The 18476-nt window shown below is 44.9% G+C and overlaps 1 protein-coding gene across 6 annotated transcripts in view; it reads left to right on the top strand.

The window, feature by feature from the left end:
- Positions 1 to 18476, top strand: part of PIKFYVE (phosphoinositide kinase, FYVE-type zinc finger containing) — a 2266845-nt gene that overhangs the window by 556798 nt on the left and 1691571 nt on the right. For all 6 annotated transcript variants that reach the window (XM_078680343.1, XM_078680347.1, XM_078680342.1 and 3 more), the window contains 2 exons: positions 15818 to 15880; positions 16433 to 16562. In XM_078680343.1, coding sequence (XP_078536469.1) covers positions 15818 to 15880; positions 16433 to 16562 — 193 coding nt within the window. The remainder of the gene's footprint in view (positions 1 to 15817; positions 15881 to 16432; positions 16563 to 18476) is intronic.

Here is an 18476-nt window from a genome sequence, read left to right on the forward strand (position 1 = left end):
TGTTAGTAGTCGAGGTAATAAAAGGGTGGACCTTATTGGGGGAATGGAGGTCGGGAGGGGAAAGATGGCTCGGGGAGAGGGATGGACTGAGTAAACCATTTTTGCAAGTCCGTATAGAAGAAAAATTACTGTAAGGGGAAGGATTCCCTTGGTGATGGATGCGGGGTAAGTTTGTACAGAATCGAAGGGATAGGAATGATTGGAAAGGATTCTTGAGGAGAGGGAGTTAACGTCATTTCTGAGAGAAGAAATTTCTAACACGAGGGTTGAGAGATGGAGTTCTATATTGAGGAGTGACTGGGTAAGAAGTGAGATAGGGAGGGGGCAAGGAGGTCGAAGGGAAGGGGTTGTGTTTCATGTTGGTCAGGGATGGCGGTCTAGGGTGTGGATGGGGTGGGAAGCCAGGTGGAGGGGTGTTAGGGTTGCAGGATAGAGGTAGAATTAAATGGTGTGAGAGGGCATTCCCAGGGGTCAACTGGGTGTCATGAGACGAAAAGGGGGCATGGGAGGGGTTTTGAGGGCTGTTAGTTAGATAATGGGGGCGGGTGGTTACTAGGAGATAAGGAGATTGTGGTAACTTGTGAGCAGCACCGGACGCACTGCTTGAGAAATCCATAAAACAGTGCAAATTGGTGGTATTTCCTAATCGGAAAAAGTGCTAGATGGAACTTTGTTTGTAATCTCTGGAAACTGTCCTAGCAAAAAGGCGTATATCGATTCATTGGGCGAATCCATGTGCCCACCTGTAGCGTGTGAACAGCATATGAAGTCCTCGTGAGAGTACAACAGGTTAATGGAAGGCCTGGCAGAAATATTGGCAAAACTGATTGATCCTTTGAATTACAGGCCAACCTGGAGTTGTTGAGTGATTGTTTGGAAATAGTGAACTGTGGTGCTGGATAGCGTTGACAATGTTTATTCTGAAGATGTTGACATCGTAAATCTTATGACGCACTAGAGATGGTGCAATAAAGACAACTGCCCTGTTCTTTGTTGAAAATCAATAAAAAAATCATTTAAACCTGGTCAGTAAAGTAATGGCCATAGTTGACAGTTCAGCTCAAATGAAATGTGATTCACATCTACACTTATCCTCTCAGTTCGTGGGCTGAGCAATATCACTACAAGACTGTGAGTTCCACTATCCCAAAGAATCATACAACAATACATGTCAGAACTGACTGTCTCAAATGTGTAGGGAAAACACAATAGGTAGAGAATACCAGAGGTGAGAACTTTTACTGTTTGAGGACCGAAGCCCCCACCCACCCATTGGGTGGCATTCTTCCATAATCTGGGCCCTCCAGGTACCTTTCCAATGGAATACGGTTCAAACTGCTATCCATTGACTATTCTGGGAAGTTTGAGGAATTTTTTATAATTATATTGCTACGCCACTCATCTGGTCTTCCTAAGTGTGAGAGCTGTGTGTAGTGGGGGTAAAAATGTGTGTATGAAGCCATGCCTTCTCCCCTTATCGAGACGCCCTCACCGCCACCCCCGAATGGAGCCCCCTGGAATGTAAACTTCTTATAAGTCACTTGGGAATGATCCCTAGTAACATTCTCCCACAACACCAGATACCTTGTGAGCCAAATGGGACACTTAGGTTGAAGAACTAGATGAGGCCGTCTGGCGTGACTGGCGTGATGTGTTTATGGCTCTCTGAACACTAGTGATCTCAGCCAGTCTTCGCCTGGTACAATCTAAATATTTGCACCAGGCATATATGGCACCTTTGCGGATGTAGAGAGCTGGCCTTTGCGATTCTCCCGCATGCCAACACTTTCCTGAGGATTTCTTCCATGTAATATGTAACATGGGCATGTCCGATCATCCAGTCTTGCTGGGAGGCTCTCTTTTCCATCCTTTCTGCTGTGGTTGGGATCATATTGAGCCACAACCCTGGATAGCCTTTTTAGGTATTCTGCAGGACCTTGGTGGACTCAGAAGGGACAGAACTCTGGTGGGCCTCGGCATTGTGATACCAAAGGGAGACATTGCCCGTCACTGGTCTGCTGCGTCTGCACCTCCTATCGAGACATGGAGGAAGGGCATGGACTGGTATGGAAAAATCGAAGAAATTATATATGTGGCAAGTGGATATCCTAGGAAATTCACCAAAGTGTGGCAGAAGTGGTGGGATTATTATGATCTGTCAGGATAATTTCTGTCCAGCTGTCTGTGAGCAGCTCGTAGTAGGCTGTTTTGGTGTTTCTAGTTTGGAGTGTATACAGCTTTTCTCAATTTTATTCCAGCTGCGTAGATGTGTGGTATGATACACTTTGTGTTATCAATAAAATGTGTTATTAAAAATAATTTGAGTATGAGAACAGCCTATTGGATGGGATAAACAATTTTGTCAAATCCGCCAGTGGAAGTAATATAAAGAAGAATGAGGAATGCTTCTACACTCTAGCCGAGGTTGACATGTGTCTGCCTGTTCCAACCTGTAATGAGGTGCCACTGGCATTCTTTAGGACCAGAGTCACCCTCTCTGCTTTAAAATGATATTAAATTGACATGAAAATAACTAGATTTATCCAATCCGCATTCTGACACCAAGGAGACGCCATCCCACGGAGGTACCGACCACGTTAAACACTATCCAGATATACTCCAACATTGGAGATGCCAGTTGAATTACCCTTTTGGCGTACGTTTCAAATGAGTAAGGCGATTGCCTGCCACCACAGCTGACATCAGATGCGGATGAGAGATTCTGTCCTTAAACAGTAAACGTTCCTACCTCTCGTACTCTCTAGCTTTTGTATTTTCCCTGCACATTTGTGACATTCAGTTCTGACTGACAGTGCCATGATTAGTTAAGAGGTGACTCCAAATGACTCTTCTGTGATGGACATAGAATTATACACCCTGTTCTACCTAGGTCTGTCAGTGGTTACTGCCAAGTCATCAGTGATACCAAACCAAAACCGCTTCTTCACAGCTCTGAAAAAAGCAGCCCATTCATAGAGAAGCAGCCAGTAACAGCTCGATCTTTTCAGGAACCTTTGGGTGTCAAAGCCTCTTGTACACAGGTGCTTCCAGTGGCACATACACATGCACCTGGATAAGGAAGAATATTCTCAGTTCCTTATGTTCCCTTTTTTAATAACCCAATTTTGAGCCTATTCCTCTGAGTATGTATGCCACTATGGTCTACGTGGAGAAAAACTACATGTGGATATTGGTTGCTTGAAAGCTGTCATATATAATTATATAGCTGTCAGAGTGGGAGAGAATGCTTTCATGCCCATGCACCACCAGTAGTGTTTTATATCAAGACCAAGGGACCTCTCATTCACACCATCTGTTGGATGGCATGTAGATTTGGATGAAATGAGAAAGATCTCTCGGCCTCATCCAGTGTGTTTTTCAAGATGAACTTGAATGTGGAAAGATTTGGAATCCAACTTTCTGCTCTACATGAGAAGACTTTTCACTCAAATTCTCAACGATGCTCTTCCAATGTTGGGTTGTACTATCTATTTTTGTGTTTCAAAAGAATGCAAATTCTACTGGCACACTTCATGAGCTGGAAAAGGCTTTTATTATTGGGGACGTTGTTGGGATTCAGTAATGAAAATTGACCCACTAGAGCCTTTTTTTTTTTACAGTAATACGGATGACTTAATAGGGGAATTGGAACCTAGAAGAAGACACCCAATGCGCCTTCACTGGTTCAGGAGAACACATTTCTTCAAAATTCACTTTATTCGCTAAACCTTATCCTTGGAAGCCTAATAGTCTCTGTTGCCAACATTAGCGCCAGTGTGGGGAAAGTAATCATACATGAAGCTCAGAAGCACTCCATAGTAGGCAACATGAAGGAAAATTGATGTTTATGCCATGGATACAGTAGCTAGTCTTTGAAATGCTTAGTTAGCGGTTTGTCATGCGTTTCTATATTCTTCCATTTAGACATTGAATCAGAATCTTGAAAAGCCCACCTCATTCATACAATAGGTATAGGAATGCCTCTGAGCCTTTTTTGTTGCAGAATGAAGTTGTACTGAGACAGTTTAATTGCCTTCTTCCTTTGCTTTCCCAAATCAGGAAACCAAATTCACCCTGGGTTTGGAACATAGTCCTCAGTGCAGAGGCTGAAAAGACTTTTGGTTCCACTACTACCACTTATGTTTAGCTGGTAACATAGAAAATTGATTTTGGATTGCCACTTTGTATCCAAACTCCTTTCCTGAGACTGGAGCAATCCTCCCAAAAAGAGATGATAGGTGGTTAACTGTACAAGAAACGTGCAAAGAACATTCAGTTGTCTAAATAAATTTTAACTGCAGGAGAAAAGAGCATAGAAAGTAGGCAGCCGAGGCTGCTATTGCCCGCTCAATTGTGTTCTTTATCTTTGAGGTTTATGTAATTGAGGAATCCTTTAAATTTTTTTTGTATTCCTGGTAGTTGATAAAACATTGATTTAGCTCCGACGTGCAGGTTTTTTTGACCAATGGAAAAGAGGATTGTAGTTGGAGTGAGAAGGGATGTGGTAAAAAAAAATGTAAACAGGGCTTGATAATTATTCGGTTACTTACCGGTAATCTCGGTACTCCGAGTTATAGTCTTCCTCGTCACAGTCCTTCTCAGTGAGCACTCCATGTTCCATGGACAGAATTCACCCAGGAAGTAAAACAAAAACTTCCCCACCAAATTTTGCCTCACAGGAAGTTCCTGACATGTGACCTATGTAGGGTGGCTAAGCCTGAAGATAATCCTGAAATATCAAAGCAAATACAATCTCATTGCAGTTTTTTCTGTTCTCCCAAGGGCAGGAGGGCGTTATTCAGGACTGTGATGAGGAAGACTATGACTCCGAGTAATGCAGTTTAACGGTAAGTTATCAAGTCATTCCCTTCCACCTCCGTCTTCCACATCCCAGTCCTTAGCAGTGAGCATCTACCAAAGCCTCAGAGAAAAAACTTGCCAACAGAGTTGCAGATGCATACATTTATTGAAAAAATAACCACTGTAAATAACCACATGATTACTGAGCAGTGGATAGAACTGCTGAACTAAAATCTGAGATAATCACCCCTCCCATTCTTAACCTGAAATGGGAAATAAACGTAGGCCGCGAGACCCATGTGGCTGCAGCACAGATGTCCTTTAATTATGCCCCTCCTGAAGGCTGCTTGGGAAGATGTCATTCCTCAGGTCGATCTACACTGAACTGCCTAGGAAATACATACCCGATATTTTTTTATAAGACTAAGAAAATACCCATCCGTATTTAACAAGAAAGAGTGAACGTAGTTGGACAATAACCCTTATTAGCCACACTAAAAGTAATATAAAGAAAATTAACCTTGCAATACTGTGCAGTTATCTCCGGATAAATGAGAAGGACTCTAATCAAATCCAGGGAATGAAGAAAGATCTCCTTGGGTGATGGTGAAGGAAAGAAGGCTGAAAGTACAATACCTTGAGATACGCGAAAAGCCGAGGAAACCTTGAGCAAAAAGTAAGGATCAGGTCAAAGAATGACCTCGACTAGGAAAAATCTGAGATAAAGTGGATGGCACAGTAACGCAATTATCTCTCCCAAACAGCTACCAGAGGTGATTGCAACAAGAAAATACACGTTGAGAGTTAAAAACACCAAAGAAACAGAGGCTCAAAAGGTCCCTCTGTAAGGCATGAATCACCATGGGCAAGAAAAAAGCTACAAAGCAAACAAGAAGCCAGAGTTTTAAACTCCAGAAGAGAGGAACCTCTAAATGTCTTGACAGCTGCCCACTGGCTACGTAATGAGGATACTTACAACCATAAAAGAAACCCATCTCTAAAGAACTCGAAAACTTGAACTCCTTCACTAGTGACAGGAGACAAACCTCTGAATGCACATCAAGAAGAGAAATTCTTCCAATGTCTCTCATAAATCCGCAGGATGCTAGCTTTCCTTGAGTTCTAAATTGAAAGGTGTTGACACCTGGGAGGAGGAGGGGGCACTGCAACATCTAAGGGGGAGCAATGGCAAAGTGATGAAGTAAAGAATATCATGGCTGTGGAGACCAATTTGGAACCACCAAAAGCTCTTCAACAGTCTCCCTTTTGATTTTTGTCCAGACCTTGCAGATCAGGGTGAAGGGGGAAAATGCGAAAAGAAGACCTTGAGGCCAAGTGGAAATTCATTACATCCTTCCACCATATCCCCGGACATGAGAGAAGGGAGCAGAAATGGGGCAGAAGGGCATTTCTGTCATTCTCTTGCTAGAACTGCTGAACCTTGGAGCAGAACCCGAAGACGGGACGTAAGCCTTTGTTATTGGCAAGGAGGTAGAAACACCTACCCTACCTTCGTGTTAAATAGAGCCCCAAGGATGCCCCAAATCGAGCCACAATCCCCTGAAACACCCGGGGAGAGAGACACATCAAGACCGAGGAGGGGAGTGGCGGCTCAGCTGATTCTCATACATACTCTCCTTTCGCGTAAGATAGTGTCAACAGCTTGTCCTCTGCCCACACACCTATCTGATCTGCTAATAAGGGGAGGAGAGCGGGTGCCCTCCCAACCCCCCACACACACACCAAATGGTTCTAAGAGGCACAGGCCACCTGGTTGTCTGTCTTGATTTTAAGAGGTTTTCCCCGTAAAAGATGTACAAAGGTTGTAAGAGCCATGAAGACAGCTGCCAGTTCTTTCCAATATGAGGTAATTCTGAATTTTGAATGTTTCGCCAATGTTATACCACTGCCCCAAAGACTGGCATCTGTGGTCAAAATCAAGAAGGTGGGAACTTCCAACGGAACTCCATTGCTTAGATTTGAAGGCTGCAGCTACCACTGGAGTTTCTCAACCAGATGGGCCGGCACTAGAACCAATGTCTTGTACGTCTACGAGGCCAAACTCAAATGATCTAGGAGATGAACCTGATGAAGGAGGTGTCTGTGAGCCCAAGGAACCAGAAACAGCGATACGATGTCTTCTTGGACTCTGTCATTCTCTTGCTAGAACTGCTGAACCTTGGAGCAGAACCCAAATACGGGACGTAAGCCTTTGTTATTGGCGAGGAGGTAGAAACACCTACCCTACCTTCGTGTTGAATAGAGCCCCGAGGACGGCAAGCTCTTTTCCCTGAAGAAGATGAGATTTGCTCAAGTTGAGGGTGAAACCATTATCTTCCAAATATGATCTGGCCATCTGAAGAACTTCCAGGCCCTTAAGGAAAGATGAAGCAGAAATCAGCCAGTTAACTAAGTAAGGGAAAATGTAAAACTCCAGAAGAATAAAGAATCCCCACCAAGGGTGCTAAAGCCTTATTGAAGACTCTGGGGCAGATGCCAAACTAAAAGGTCGGATACAGAACCGAAAATGTTGTCCCAATGCATAGAACCTTAAGACTTTCTGTGCGCAAGGATATACAGGATTGTGACAATAAGCATCCTAAAGGCCCAAGGAAGCCAAGAAGGAGCCAGGAGAAATAAGAAGCAAAACCTTCAGCAGTCTCCCCATTTTGAATTTTTGATGAGGATTTAGTGATTGACTGTCATGAGATTGAGCACCGGATGAAAATCCATTGTGCACCTCTGGACCAGGAACATCAGAGAGTAGCAGCACCGATCCCTTTGTTTATCCGAGTTTGGAATCATGGCCTCTCTCTGAAGATCATCGAAAATGCCTCTTTGAAGACCATGAAGCTTTTGAGAATTCCAAGGAGTGGGATTTGTGACAAAAACTCCAGTGGAAGGGACAAAATATCCGTCTTTTACTAGTTAGATAACTGCTATGTTGGTAATATTCTTTTCTCCGGTGCAGAACATCCTTTTAAATGTAATCCCCATTCTCAGATACGATTCAGAAAAGGGGGTGGTGATGAACAGAGTGTCTGAATTAAGCAGACCACTCTTACCCAGTCCAAAGATCAGGGCTTGATCCATCACCGTTATTTAGCTCACTGCCCCATACCAGCTCAGAACCTGGCTATATGCAAATTAGTCTGTCCCTGGCCCAGTGCATCATGGGAACAGGGCAGACCAAACTACCAAGCCAATTCTTCACCAGAAAGGAGACAAGCTACCGGGGACCGGTTTCTGGCATTTCAGCCTCGTCGGCCCGGCTTGCTTGAATCCTGATGGAGCAGTGAGCAAGGGACTCATGTCTGAGTATACCCTGCCACACCTATAGTGGCCAAAAACGATTCAGAAAAGCGGGTGGTGATGAACAGAGTGTCTGAATTAAGCAGACCACTCTTACCCAGTCCAAAGATCAGGGCTTGATCCATCACCGTTATTTAGCTCACTGCCCCATCCCAGCTCAGAACCTGGCTATATGCAAATTAGTCTGTCCCTGGCCCAGTGCATCATGGGAACAGGGCAGACCAAACTACCAAGCCAATTCTTCACCAGAAAGGAGACAAGCTACCGGGGACCGGTTTCTGGCATTTCAGCCTCGTCGGCCCGGCTTGCTTGAATCCTGATGGAGCAGTGAGCAAGGGACTCATGTCTGAGTATACCCTGCCACACCTATAGTGGCCAAAAACGATTCAGAAAAGGGGGTGGTGATGAACAGAGTGTCTGAATTAAGCAGACCACTCTTACCCAGTCCAAAGATCAGGGCTTGATCCATCACCGTTATTTAGCTCACTGCCCCATCCCAGCTCAGAACCTGGCTATATGCAAATTAGTCTGTCCCTGGCCCAGTGCATCATGGGAACAGGGCAGACCAAACTACCAAGCCAATTCTTCACCAGAAAGGAGACAAGCTACCGGGGACCGGTTTCTGGCATTTCAGCCTCGTCGGCCCGGCTTGCTTGAATCCTGATGGAGCAGTGAGCAAGGGACTCATGTCTGAGTATACCCTGCCACACCTATAGTGGCCAAAAACGATTCAGAAAAGGGGGTGGTGATGAACAGAGTGTCTGAATTAAGCAGACCACTCTTACCCAGTCCAAAGATCAGGGCTTGATCCATCACCGTTATTTAGCTCACTGCCCCATCCCAGCTCAGAACCTGGCTATATGCAAATTAGTCTGTCCCTGGCCCAGTGCATCATGGGAACAGGGCAGACCAAACTACCAAGCCAATTCTTCACCAGAAAGGAGACAAGCTACCGGGGACCGGTTTCTGGCATTTCAGCCTCGTCGGCCCGGCTTGCTTGAATCCTGATGGAGCAGTGAGCAAGGGACTCATGTCTGAGTATACCCTGCCACACCTATAGTGGCCAAAAACGATTCAGAAAAGGGGGTGGTGATGAACAGAGTGTCTGAATTAAGCAGACCACTCTTACCCAGTCCAAAGATCAGGGCTTGATCCATCACCGTTATTTAGCTCACTGCCCCATCCCAGCTCAGAACCTGGCTATATGCAAATTAGTCTGTCCCTGGCCCAGTGCATCATGGGAACAGGGCAGACCAAACTACCAAGCCAATTCTTCACCAGAAAGGAGACACGCTACCTGGGACCGGTTTCTGGCATTTCAGCCTCGTCGGCCCGGCTTGCTTGAATCCTGATGGAGCAGTGAGCAAGGGACTCATGTCTGAGTATACCCTGCCACACCTATAGTGGCCCATCATACACTGGGACAGGAACAGACTAATTTGCATATAGCCAAGTTCTGAGCTGGGATGGTGCAGTGAGCTAAAAAACGGTGATGGAGCAAGCCCTGATCTTTGGACTGGGTAAGAGTGGTCTGCTTAATTCAGGCACTCTGTTCATCACCACCCCCTTTTCTGAATCATTTTGTCCACCATAAGCGTGGAAGGGTATACTCAGATGTGAGTCCCTTGCTCATTGCACCATCAGGATTCAAGCAAGCCGGGCCGACGACGCCTGAAATGGCAGAAACCGGTCCCCGGAAGCTTGTTTCCTTCCCAGTACAAGAATTGGCTTGGTAGTTTGGTTTGCCCTGTTCCCATCATGCACTGGCACAGGAACAGACTAATTTGCATATAGCCAAGTTCTGAGCTGGGATGGTGCAGTGAGCTAAAAAACGGTGATGGATCAAGCCCTGATCTTTGGACTGGGTAAGAGTGGTCTGCTTAATTCAGGCACTCTGTTCATCACCACCCCCTTTTCTGAATCATTTTGTCCACCATAAGCGTGGAAGGGTATACTCAGATGTGAGTCCCTTGCTCATTGCACCATCAGGATTCAAGCAAGCCGGGCCGACGACGCCTGAAATGGCAGAAACCGGTCCCCGGAAGCTTGTTTCCTTCCCAGTACAAGAATTGGCTTGGTAGTTTGGTTTGCCCTGTTCCCATCATGCACTGGGACAGGAACAGACTAATTTGCATATAGCCAAGTTCTGAGCTGGGATGGTGCAGTGAGCTAAAAAACGGTGATGGATCAAGCCCTGATCTTTGGACTGGGTAAGAGTGGTCTGCTTAATTCAGGCACTCTGTTCATCACCACCCCCTTTTCTGAATCATTTTGTCCACCATAAGCGTGGAAGGATATACTCAGATGTGAGTCCCTTGCTCATTGCACCATCAGGATTCAAGCAAGCCGGGCCGACGACGCCTGAAATGGCAGAAACCGGTCCCCGGAAGCTTGTTTCCTTCCCAGTACAAGAATTGGCTTGGTAGTTTGGTTTGCCCTGTTCCCATCATGCACTGGGACAGGAACAGACTAATTTGCATATAGCCAAGTACTGAGCTGGGATGGTGCAGTGAGCTAAAAAACGGTGATGGATCAAGCCCTGATCTTTGGACTGGGTAAGAGTGGTCTGCTTAATTCAGGCACTCTGTTCATCACCACCCCCTTTTCTGAATCATTTTGTCCACCATAAGCGTGGAAGGGTATACTCAGATGTGAGTCCCTTGCTCATTGCACCATCAGGATTCAAGCAAGCCGGGCCGACGACGCCTGAAATGGCAGAAACCGTTCCCCGGAAGCTTGTTTCCTTCCCAGTACAAGAATTGGCTTGGTAGTTTGGTTTGCCCTGTTCCCATCATGCACTGGGACAGGAACAGACTAATTTGCATATAGCCAAGTTCTGAGCTGGGATGGTGCAGTGAGCTAAAAAACGGTGATGGATCAAGCCCTGATCTTTGGAGTGGGTAAGAGTGGTCTGCTTAATTCAGGCACTCTGTTCATCACCACCCCCTTTTCTGAATCATTTTGTCCACCATAAGCGTGGAAGGGTATACTCAGATGTGAGTCCCTTGCTCATTGCACCATCAGGATTCAAGCAAGCCGGGCCGACGACGCCTGAAATGGCAGAAACCGGTCCCCGGAAGCTTGTTTCCTTCCCAGTACAAGAATTGGCTTGGTAGTTTGGTTTGCCCTGTTCCCATCATGCACTGGGACAGGAACAGACTAATTTGCATATAGCCAAGTTCTGAGCTGGGATGGTGCAGTGAGCTAAAAAACGGTGATGGATCAAGCCCTGATCTTTGGACTGGGTAAGAGTGGTCTGCTTAATTCAGGCACTCTGTTCATCACCACCCCCTTTTCTGAATCATTTTGTCCACCATAAGCGTGGAAGGGTATACTCAGATGTGAGTCCCTTGCTCATTGCACCATCAGGATTCAAGCAAGCCGGGCCGACGACGCCTGAAATGGCAGAAACCGGTCCCCGGAAGCTTGTTTCCTTCCCAGTACAAGAATTGGCTTGGTAGTTTGGTTTGCCCTGTTCCCATCATGCACTGGGACAGGAACAGACTAATTTGCATATAGCCAAGTTCTGAGCTGGGATGGTGCAGTGAGCTAAAAAACGGTGATGGATCAAGCCCTGATCTTTGGACTGGGTAAGAGTGGTCTGCTTAATTCAGGCACTCTGTTCATCACCACCCCCTTTTCTGAATCATTTTGTCCACCATAAGCGTGGAAGGGTATACTCAGATGTGAGTCCCTTGCTCCTTGCACCATCAGGATTCAAGCAAGCCGGGCCGACGACGCCTGAAATGGCAGAAACCGGTCCCCGGAAGCTTGTTTCCTTCCCAGTACAAGAATTGGCTTGGTAGTTTGGTTTGCCCTGTTCCCATCATGCACTGGGACAGGAACAGACTAATTTGCATATAGCCAAGTTCTGAGCTGGGATGGTGCAGTGAGCTAAAAAACGGTGATGGATCAAGCCCTGATCTTTGGACTGGGTAAGAGTGGTCTGCTTAATTCAGGCACTCTGTTCATCACCACCCCCTTTTCTGAATCATTTTGTCCACCATAAGCGTGGAAGGGTATACTCAGATGTGAGTCCCTTGCTCATTGCACCATCAGGATTCAAGCAAGCCGGGCCGACGACGCCTGAAATGGCAGAAACCGGTCCCCGGAAACTTGTTTCCTTCCCAGTACAAGAATTGGCTTGGTAGTTTGGTTTGCCCTGTTCCCATCATGCACTGGGACAGGAACAGACTAATTTGCATATAGCCAAGTTCTGAGCTGGGATGGTGCAGTGAGCTAAAAAACGGTGATGGATCAAGCCCTGATCTTTGGACTGGGTAAGAGTGGTCTGCTTAATTCAGGCACTCTGTTCATCACCACCCCCTTTTCTGAATCATTTTGTCCACCATAAGCGTGGAAGGGTATACTCAGATGTGAGTCCCTTGCTCATTGCACCATCAGGATTCAAGCAAGCCGGGCCGACGACGCCTGAAATGGCAGAAACCGGTCCCCGGAAGCTTGTTTCCTTCCCAGTATAAGAATTGGCTTGGTAGTTTGGTTTGCCCTGTTCCCATCATGCACTGGGACAGGAACAGACTAATTTGCATATAGCCAAGTTCTGAGCTGGGATGGTGCAGTGAGCTAAAAAACGGTGATGGATCAAGCCCTGATCTTTGGACTGGGTAAGAGTGGTCTGCTTAATTCAGGCACTCTGTTCATCACCACCCCCTTTTCTGACCCATTCTCAGATAGTCATGCTTTTGAGGTGTAGAAAGCTGCTGTTGGGTTGGAGGAAGTTTTCCGGGACTTATTGCTGGTGGTAGTGCCAGGGCTTCGTCCCCTACCACGAAAGGGTGATGGTTTGGATTTTACCAGGATTAACCAAACGCCCTTTTGAATGGAAATTCTCTCACTCTGAAAGGAGGCTTTAGTGACATCAGACGTTTACGATCTTGTACTGACTACTTTAAAAGTTCCTCTAGCTGGGGACCAAAGAGCTTAGGTCCATTAAAAAGTAAGTGACTGAGGAGAGATTTCTGTGCATTATCCACCCTCCAAGAACGCATCCAGGTGTGACACCTTGCAGCCACAATGGAACTAGACACTGAAGCAGCAGCTTATAGGGAATCAAAAGCTTTATGGATGGGCAGAATATCATGCTCCGTCCTCCGGTACTGGGAAGAAATCCTCCTATTCGGGCTGGGACCATGCTCAGAAATAGCACCCCTTACATGAGTTAAAACAGATTTTTCCCTTTAATAAATGTGTCCCTATATTCGTCATCATCTGAGACATCGGAGTCAAGGGCATGTGACCGATTAGGTACCTTTAGAGCAGGCAGGCCCTCCCTGGCCGAAAAGGAAGCTTCTACTCTCTTATTATGTCCTGAAGAACCTTGAGCTTCACTCCATTAGGTTGCCTAGAGATGGATGCAGCAACCTTCCCCCCAGAGCCTGAGTCTGACATGTGCTGCCTCTTAGTTGCTCGCCTCTCTTCCACGGTGCCTGTCAAAGTGTCAGAGAGCGAACCAGCTAAAACAGGGAGCCATTTCCGCTTCATCTGTTGCCTAGCAACAGGGAAGCCCTGCCAAAATATAGGCACCATTATTAAATGGAGCGCGGTACATTACAAAAGCCGACCACCGCTCGAGTGCTCTGCGCGAGGAAGCAGAAGTACTTGAAACCAGCGACCTCTGCTCTGCGCAAGAGGCAGCCTAAAATAAGAGAAAGAAATCAGCTGCACGCCCCTCTGTGGCAGCAAAGACCTCATTTAAGCAGGGTACAACTGCCTACCAGTCCCTCGGCGCAGGAGGCAATTAACAGCAGCAGCCTCCCTGCTCAGCAGGGATCGCTGCATAACACATAGCCACTAAAGCATACAGAGAAAGTGAGAACAAAAAAGACAAAAAAAGAATACAAAAACAGACTTACTTCAACTGGGTAAACTTGATCAATACACACATAAGAAAACAGGCTAATGTTCAGACTTAGCCCACCATTATAGGTCACATGACCGGAATTTCCTGTGAGGCCATATTTGAATTCTTGTGTGAATTCTGTCCATTGAACACAGTGTGCTCACTGGTAAGGACTGTGACGAGGAAGACGGAGGAGGAAGGTAATACACAGAACAAGTGATACATGTAGTCATCCTTGATCTGTCTGCCCAGATATATATCCAGCAGAATATAATCGGTAAAATGGCCATTTAGACTACTGCACACTCCTCTACACATTATTCATTGGATACCATTCTAAGTCTGACGATAGCTAGACCTTTTGATATTACTAAAATGAAATGTTCATTTATGTGTTATGCTTCTAAGGGCTTTCAGCCAGCCCTCCTCATCCATTGGTCTGTTGTTGTGTCCTACACATTTTTCATCCTCTGAATACAGCATGGGACAGTGGTCAGTCCACCTCAGCCATTGGCTATATTTGCTGTAAGTGGTGGCAAGAAGGACATCCGAACACAATGTAGTTGCTTTCAGTGACAGAAACTACTATGGCAATGTGTGACTAAAATTATTTATTGTACATCTAGCCAGTGTTATTTATTATTTGCTTTTATATTTGAGATGAGCCATAGCTCCCAGTGTGCTACAAAACCATGACAAAACAAAATTAGTGTTGACAACGCAAAAAAGCTGGAACCCAACAACAGATCTATTCGATTTGTCAATGCGTACCTATTTTATGTTCAAATTACTTGTTTTAATAACTGTTGCTCCCACTTTCTACTCTTTCAGTCATACAGCCCAAACACCAGTCTCGTTACATTGTTGACACTTTCAGATGGGCAGGTGAACGGGGATCTTGGAAGGTTTCTCTCAGTGCTTAATTTGTAAAAAAAACTTAGTGCCAGGGTCTCTCGACAGAAGGACACTAGAGCCTGCACCATCCGTTGCCCCTGGCAGCACAGCCAATGACCGCATCAACACACTACTAATAATCACAAAATTATTACAATTCATACTATTACAGGCCCCCAAAGCTATAAGAATGGCTTTGGAAGCAAATACTAATAATTGGAAATGTAAATTTAAATAATAAACAGAAGTTGTTGTGCTCGTACCTAAATTGGCAGGCACCACTACCATGTGGTAGACAGTCGTAAGCCCCAGTGCTGGCAATTTAGTGCCGGTGCTGAGCACTGGAATGCACCAGCACAAATTAAGCACTGGTATCTCTGTGGGTGTGGGGATGGTATTGGAAAGATTATACAACTCTGCCGCCAACTGTTCTTTAACACGTTAATTGCTTCGAACGTTATGTGCCAGTGCGGATCGTTCGAAGAAACGGGTGGGACCGCGACGGCCAACGGTCGTTCGTAGCACCAGGAACGAGTTAAGTGCTGTGCCTGCTTTTTGTATGCTCTAATTAATCTGAACATCCATTGTGGCTAGATGATGGATTGCTGTAAAGGATTAATATTGTAAAAAAATTTTCTCTGGAAAATATTTTTATTTCGTGAGTCAATAAGGGACAGGCAGACCGGTGAAAGTTATTTTTCAATGTGTGTTTTTTTTGTTCTGAGAACCCTGTTGTATCTCACTCAATATTTAATGCTATAGCTGACAATAAGTATGCATACATTCTACAAAGTTGATGCATCTAATGTTAGTTATCCACGCATTCGAATAAAAGTGTTTTGGTATGTTATTGCGCAAGCACATTGTGCTTGCTTGCATGGGAAGTGGTTTACACCACATTGGCAAATTACAGTAATCTGTGCACACTCACTCTACCCCTTGCCTCTGCAGAATTCCTGATTTCTGATGATGCCGGACAGCAGATGATTTTAATCAGTGACGCGTTCATTAAAGGTAATGAAACAGTAATTAAGTTGTTCTTTACCCAGAAGTTGCAAAATGACAGATGAGCTTTTCCTAATACTTTACAAAAAGCTCTGCACTGATCTCATCACTATCTTACTTAAATGGGTCTTTCTGGCTTTAAGACAAACTAAATTGCTTGTTTGGTATATGGGAGTGGATAAGCTCCAACATCTTTAATTTTCAGATAGTAAACATTTCGCTTTTTATTTCAATTCTTTCAACATTATCAATATAGGCAATACATTAAGACTACACCACCTTGTGACTTATTCATTCTTACACTGACCATGTAGGTACTGAATCTGGTTGCTTGACCCAAGTGTTTGTAGTCACCGGAAGGTTTAGACAGTGTATATTTAGAGACATAACAAGTTCTTTCTCTTTGGGGGTTACACAGCCTTTTTTGTCTAGACCTCTCCTCAGATAAGGCAATCTTTTGTTGTAGGTCTCTTGAGCTGTAGACTTAGAACTTCATGTGAAATGAGAAAGAACAGTTCTTTTGTGATTTATACAGATCTATGTCACATTCCTACATTACAGAATCTCTGTTTAACCGAAGAGTGGAGGAGAAATCAAAAGACATGGCATTCACACCTCTTGGATGGCATACCTCCAGTCTGGAGCTGCTGAGGGAAGAAAATGGAGAGAAGCAAGCCATGGAGAGGTTACTGTAAGTGAACCGAACAACTGTTTCTCTTGACTCTATGTAAGATCTTGGTAGGGTGACCATTCACTGTAACTCTGGGCAAATGCTAGACCAATAGACTGTTCAATGCTTTTATTTTAATGTCCTTGCAGTCTTGTTTTTTTAACTCTTGTTCTCTGGGAGAAGAATGAAGACCACAACATACCTGTTCGTGGCCAGGGTTCTTGAATTTCAATACGGGAGATAGATGTTGTTACCCTAACTGTACTCCAAACTAACAAGGTCTGCCTGCTCTTGTCCACACTGAAATAAACCATCATCAAAAGCTTGCCTGCCACATCTTAGTAGTTCAGGTCTGCATAATGGCTTATTCTGTTTTAGATGTATCCTTAAATACTGTTACATTTCTAAGATTGTTCAGATAAAGCACATCTGCCATGAAATATGGAACATCAGTCCTGTCTTGTTCGAGAAGATTTTGATATCACTGACCAGTTACTAAAGTATTAAACACCACTCAAGGGAAAAAAGGCTATATAGAAAGACACTTTTAATTATATGTGTATAAATGTAGCTGAAATAATTGTACTGTCCACAAATACAGTGCACTTAAAAAATGAATCAATAAGGAAATTTAGGGAAAATATATAAAGACTTTTTTTCTTTAAATACATTTTTATTGATATGTTACAAACATCAAACAAAGAAGAACCATACAGTGTTACATTGTGATATCAGTCACGACCCAATACCCCAAACCTCATTGTAGGAACATGTGTACACATACTCAAAATGTGCAGGGTCCCATAATGTGTGGGGAACAGATGTTACATGGCAATCGACAATACAAAAGTACTATTTATGATGTTAAAGTCCTAGGCACATCAGAGAGTGCCAAGGCACATCAGAGAGTGTTATACGCATCCTTAAGCCAAAGAACTGCTCTGCGGGCAGCAAGGACGCTGATGAGGAGGCAAAGAGTGTTGTCTCGGGTTGCAGCCTGGTCTGTAGTCTTTGCCAAATAGGCCTTTAGAGGTCTCTAGATATCTTTAGGTCTAGAACTCGGAGCTGCAATCTTGCATAAACCTCGTTTCGAGTATAACATTGTGTGAGTTCTTTTATCCAGTCCTGTGTGTGTGGGACATTGACAACGCCCCAGCACATCATGATCTTTCTTTTTGGTAGTAATAGAGGAATCACTGTGTATCTGTGCGCCCTCTTTCGGTAATGATTTTACAAAGCCCAAAAGGGCTACGAGCAGAGTGAGGTCGAACTGTACCTTGATCATACCTGCAAGTATGTCGGCCACCTTCCCCAGAAGGACTGTATGTCAGCGCATTCTCATGCCAGGTGTATAAAATCTGCCTTTTCCTCGAAGCATCTCATGCATCAGTGTGATCGGGTAGGGTCTATTGTTGCTCATAGAGCAGGTATGAAATAGAGCTGATGGAAAAATTTGAAATGGATACGTTTTTGTTTATGATTTATTGAAACCAGTTTGATTTGCATACAGCAGTTGTCCATTGGGATGTGATACCTGTTCCTGTCACTCTGCACCATGCATTCTGCGAGCGGTCTTGGACATCAGTGCATAATGAGGAGCATGCCTTATACAGGGACACCCATCTAGTAGACACTACCGCACGTATAATCAGGGTCACAAGAAGGAAATATGTAGGTTCAACTGTAAATCCAGGCAGGCAGGTGAGTCTGCGCTGTATTTCGTAGCCTCATGTATAAGACTCTTTCTAGGGGAAGAGGAATATTGCCATGTTTGAGCTGTTCCAGTGTTGCACATTTCTGTTGGGGTACAGATCTCCCAGTTTCATTGCTCCCCACTGTATTAGGGTGTGCTGTACTAATTTGTCTGTCACAGATGGTAGCAACAGGTTGCATAGAAGTGGAATTGCTCGTGAACAGAGTGTGGTATAACCTAGG

The sequence above is a fragment of the Lissotriton helveticus genome, chromosome 3_1, assembly GCF_964261635.1.
Source record: "Lissotriton helveticus chromosome 3_1, aLisHel1.1, whole genome shotgun sequence".
Lineage (NCBI taxonomy): Eukaryota > Metazoa > Chordata > Amphibia > Caudata > Salamandridae > Lissotriton > Lissotriton helveticus.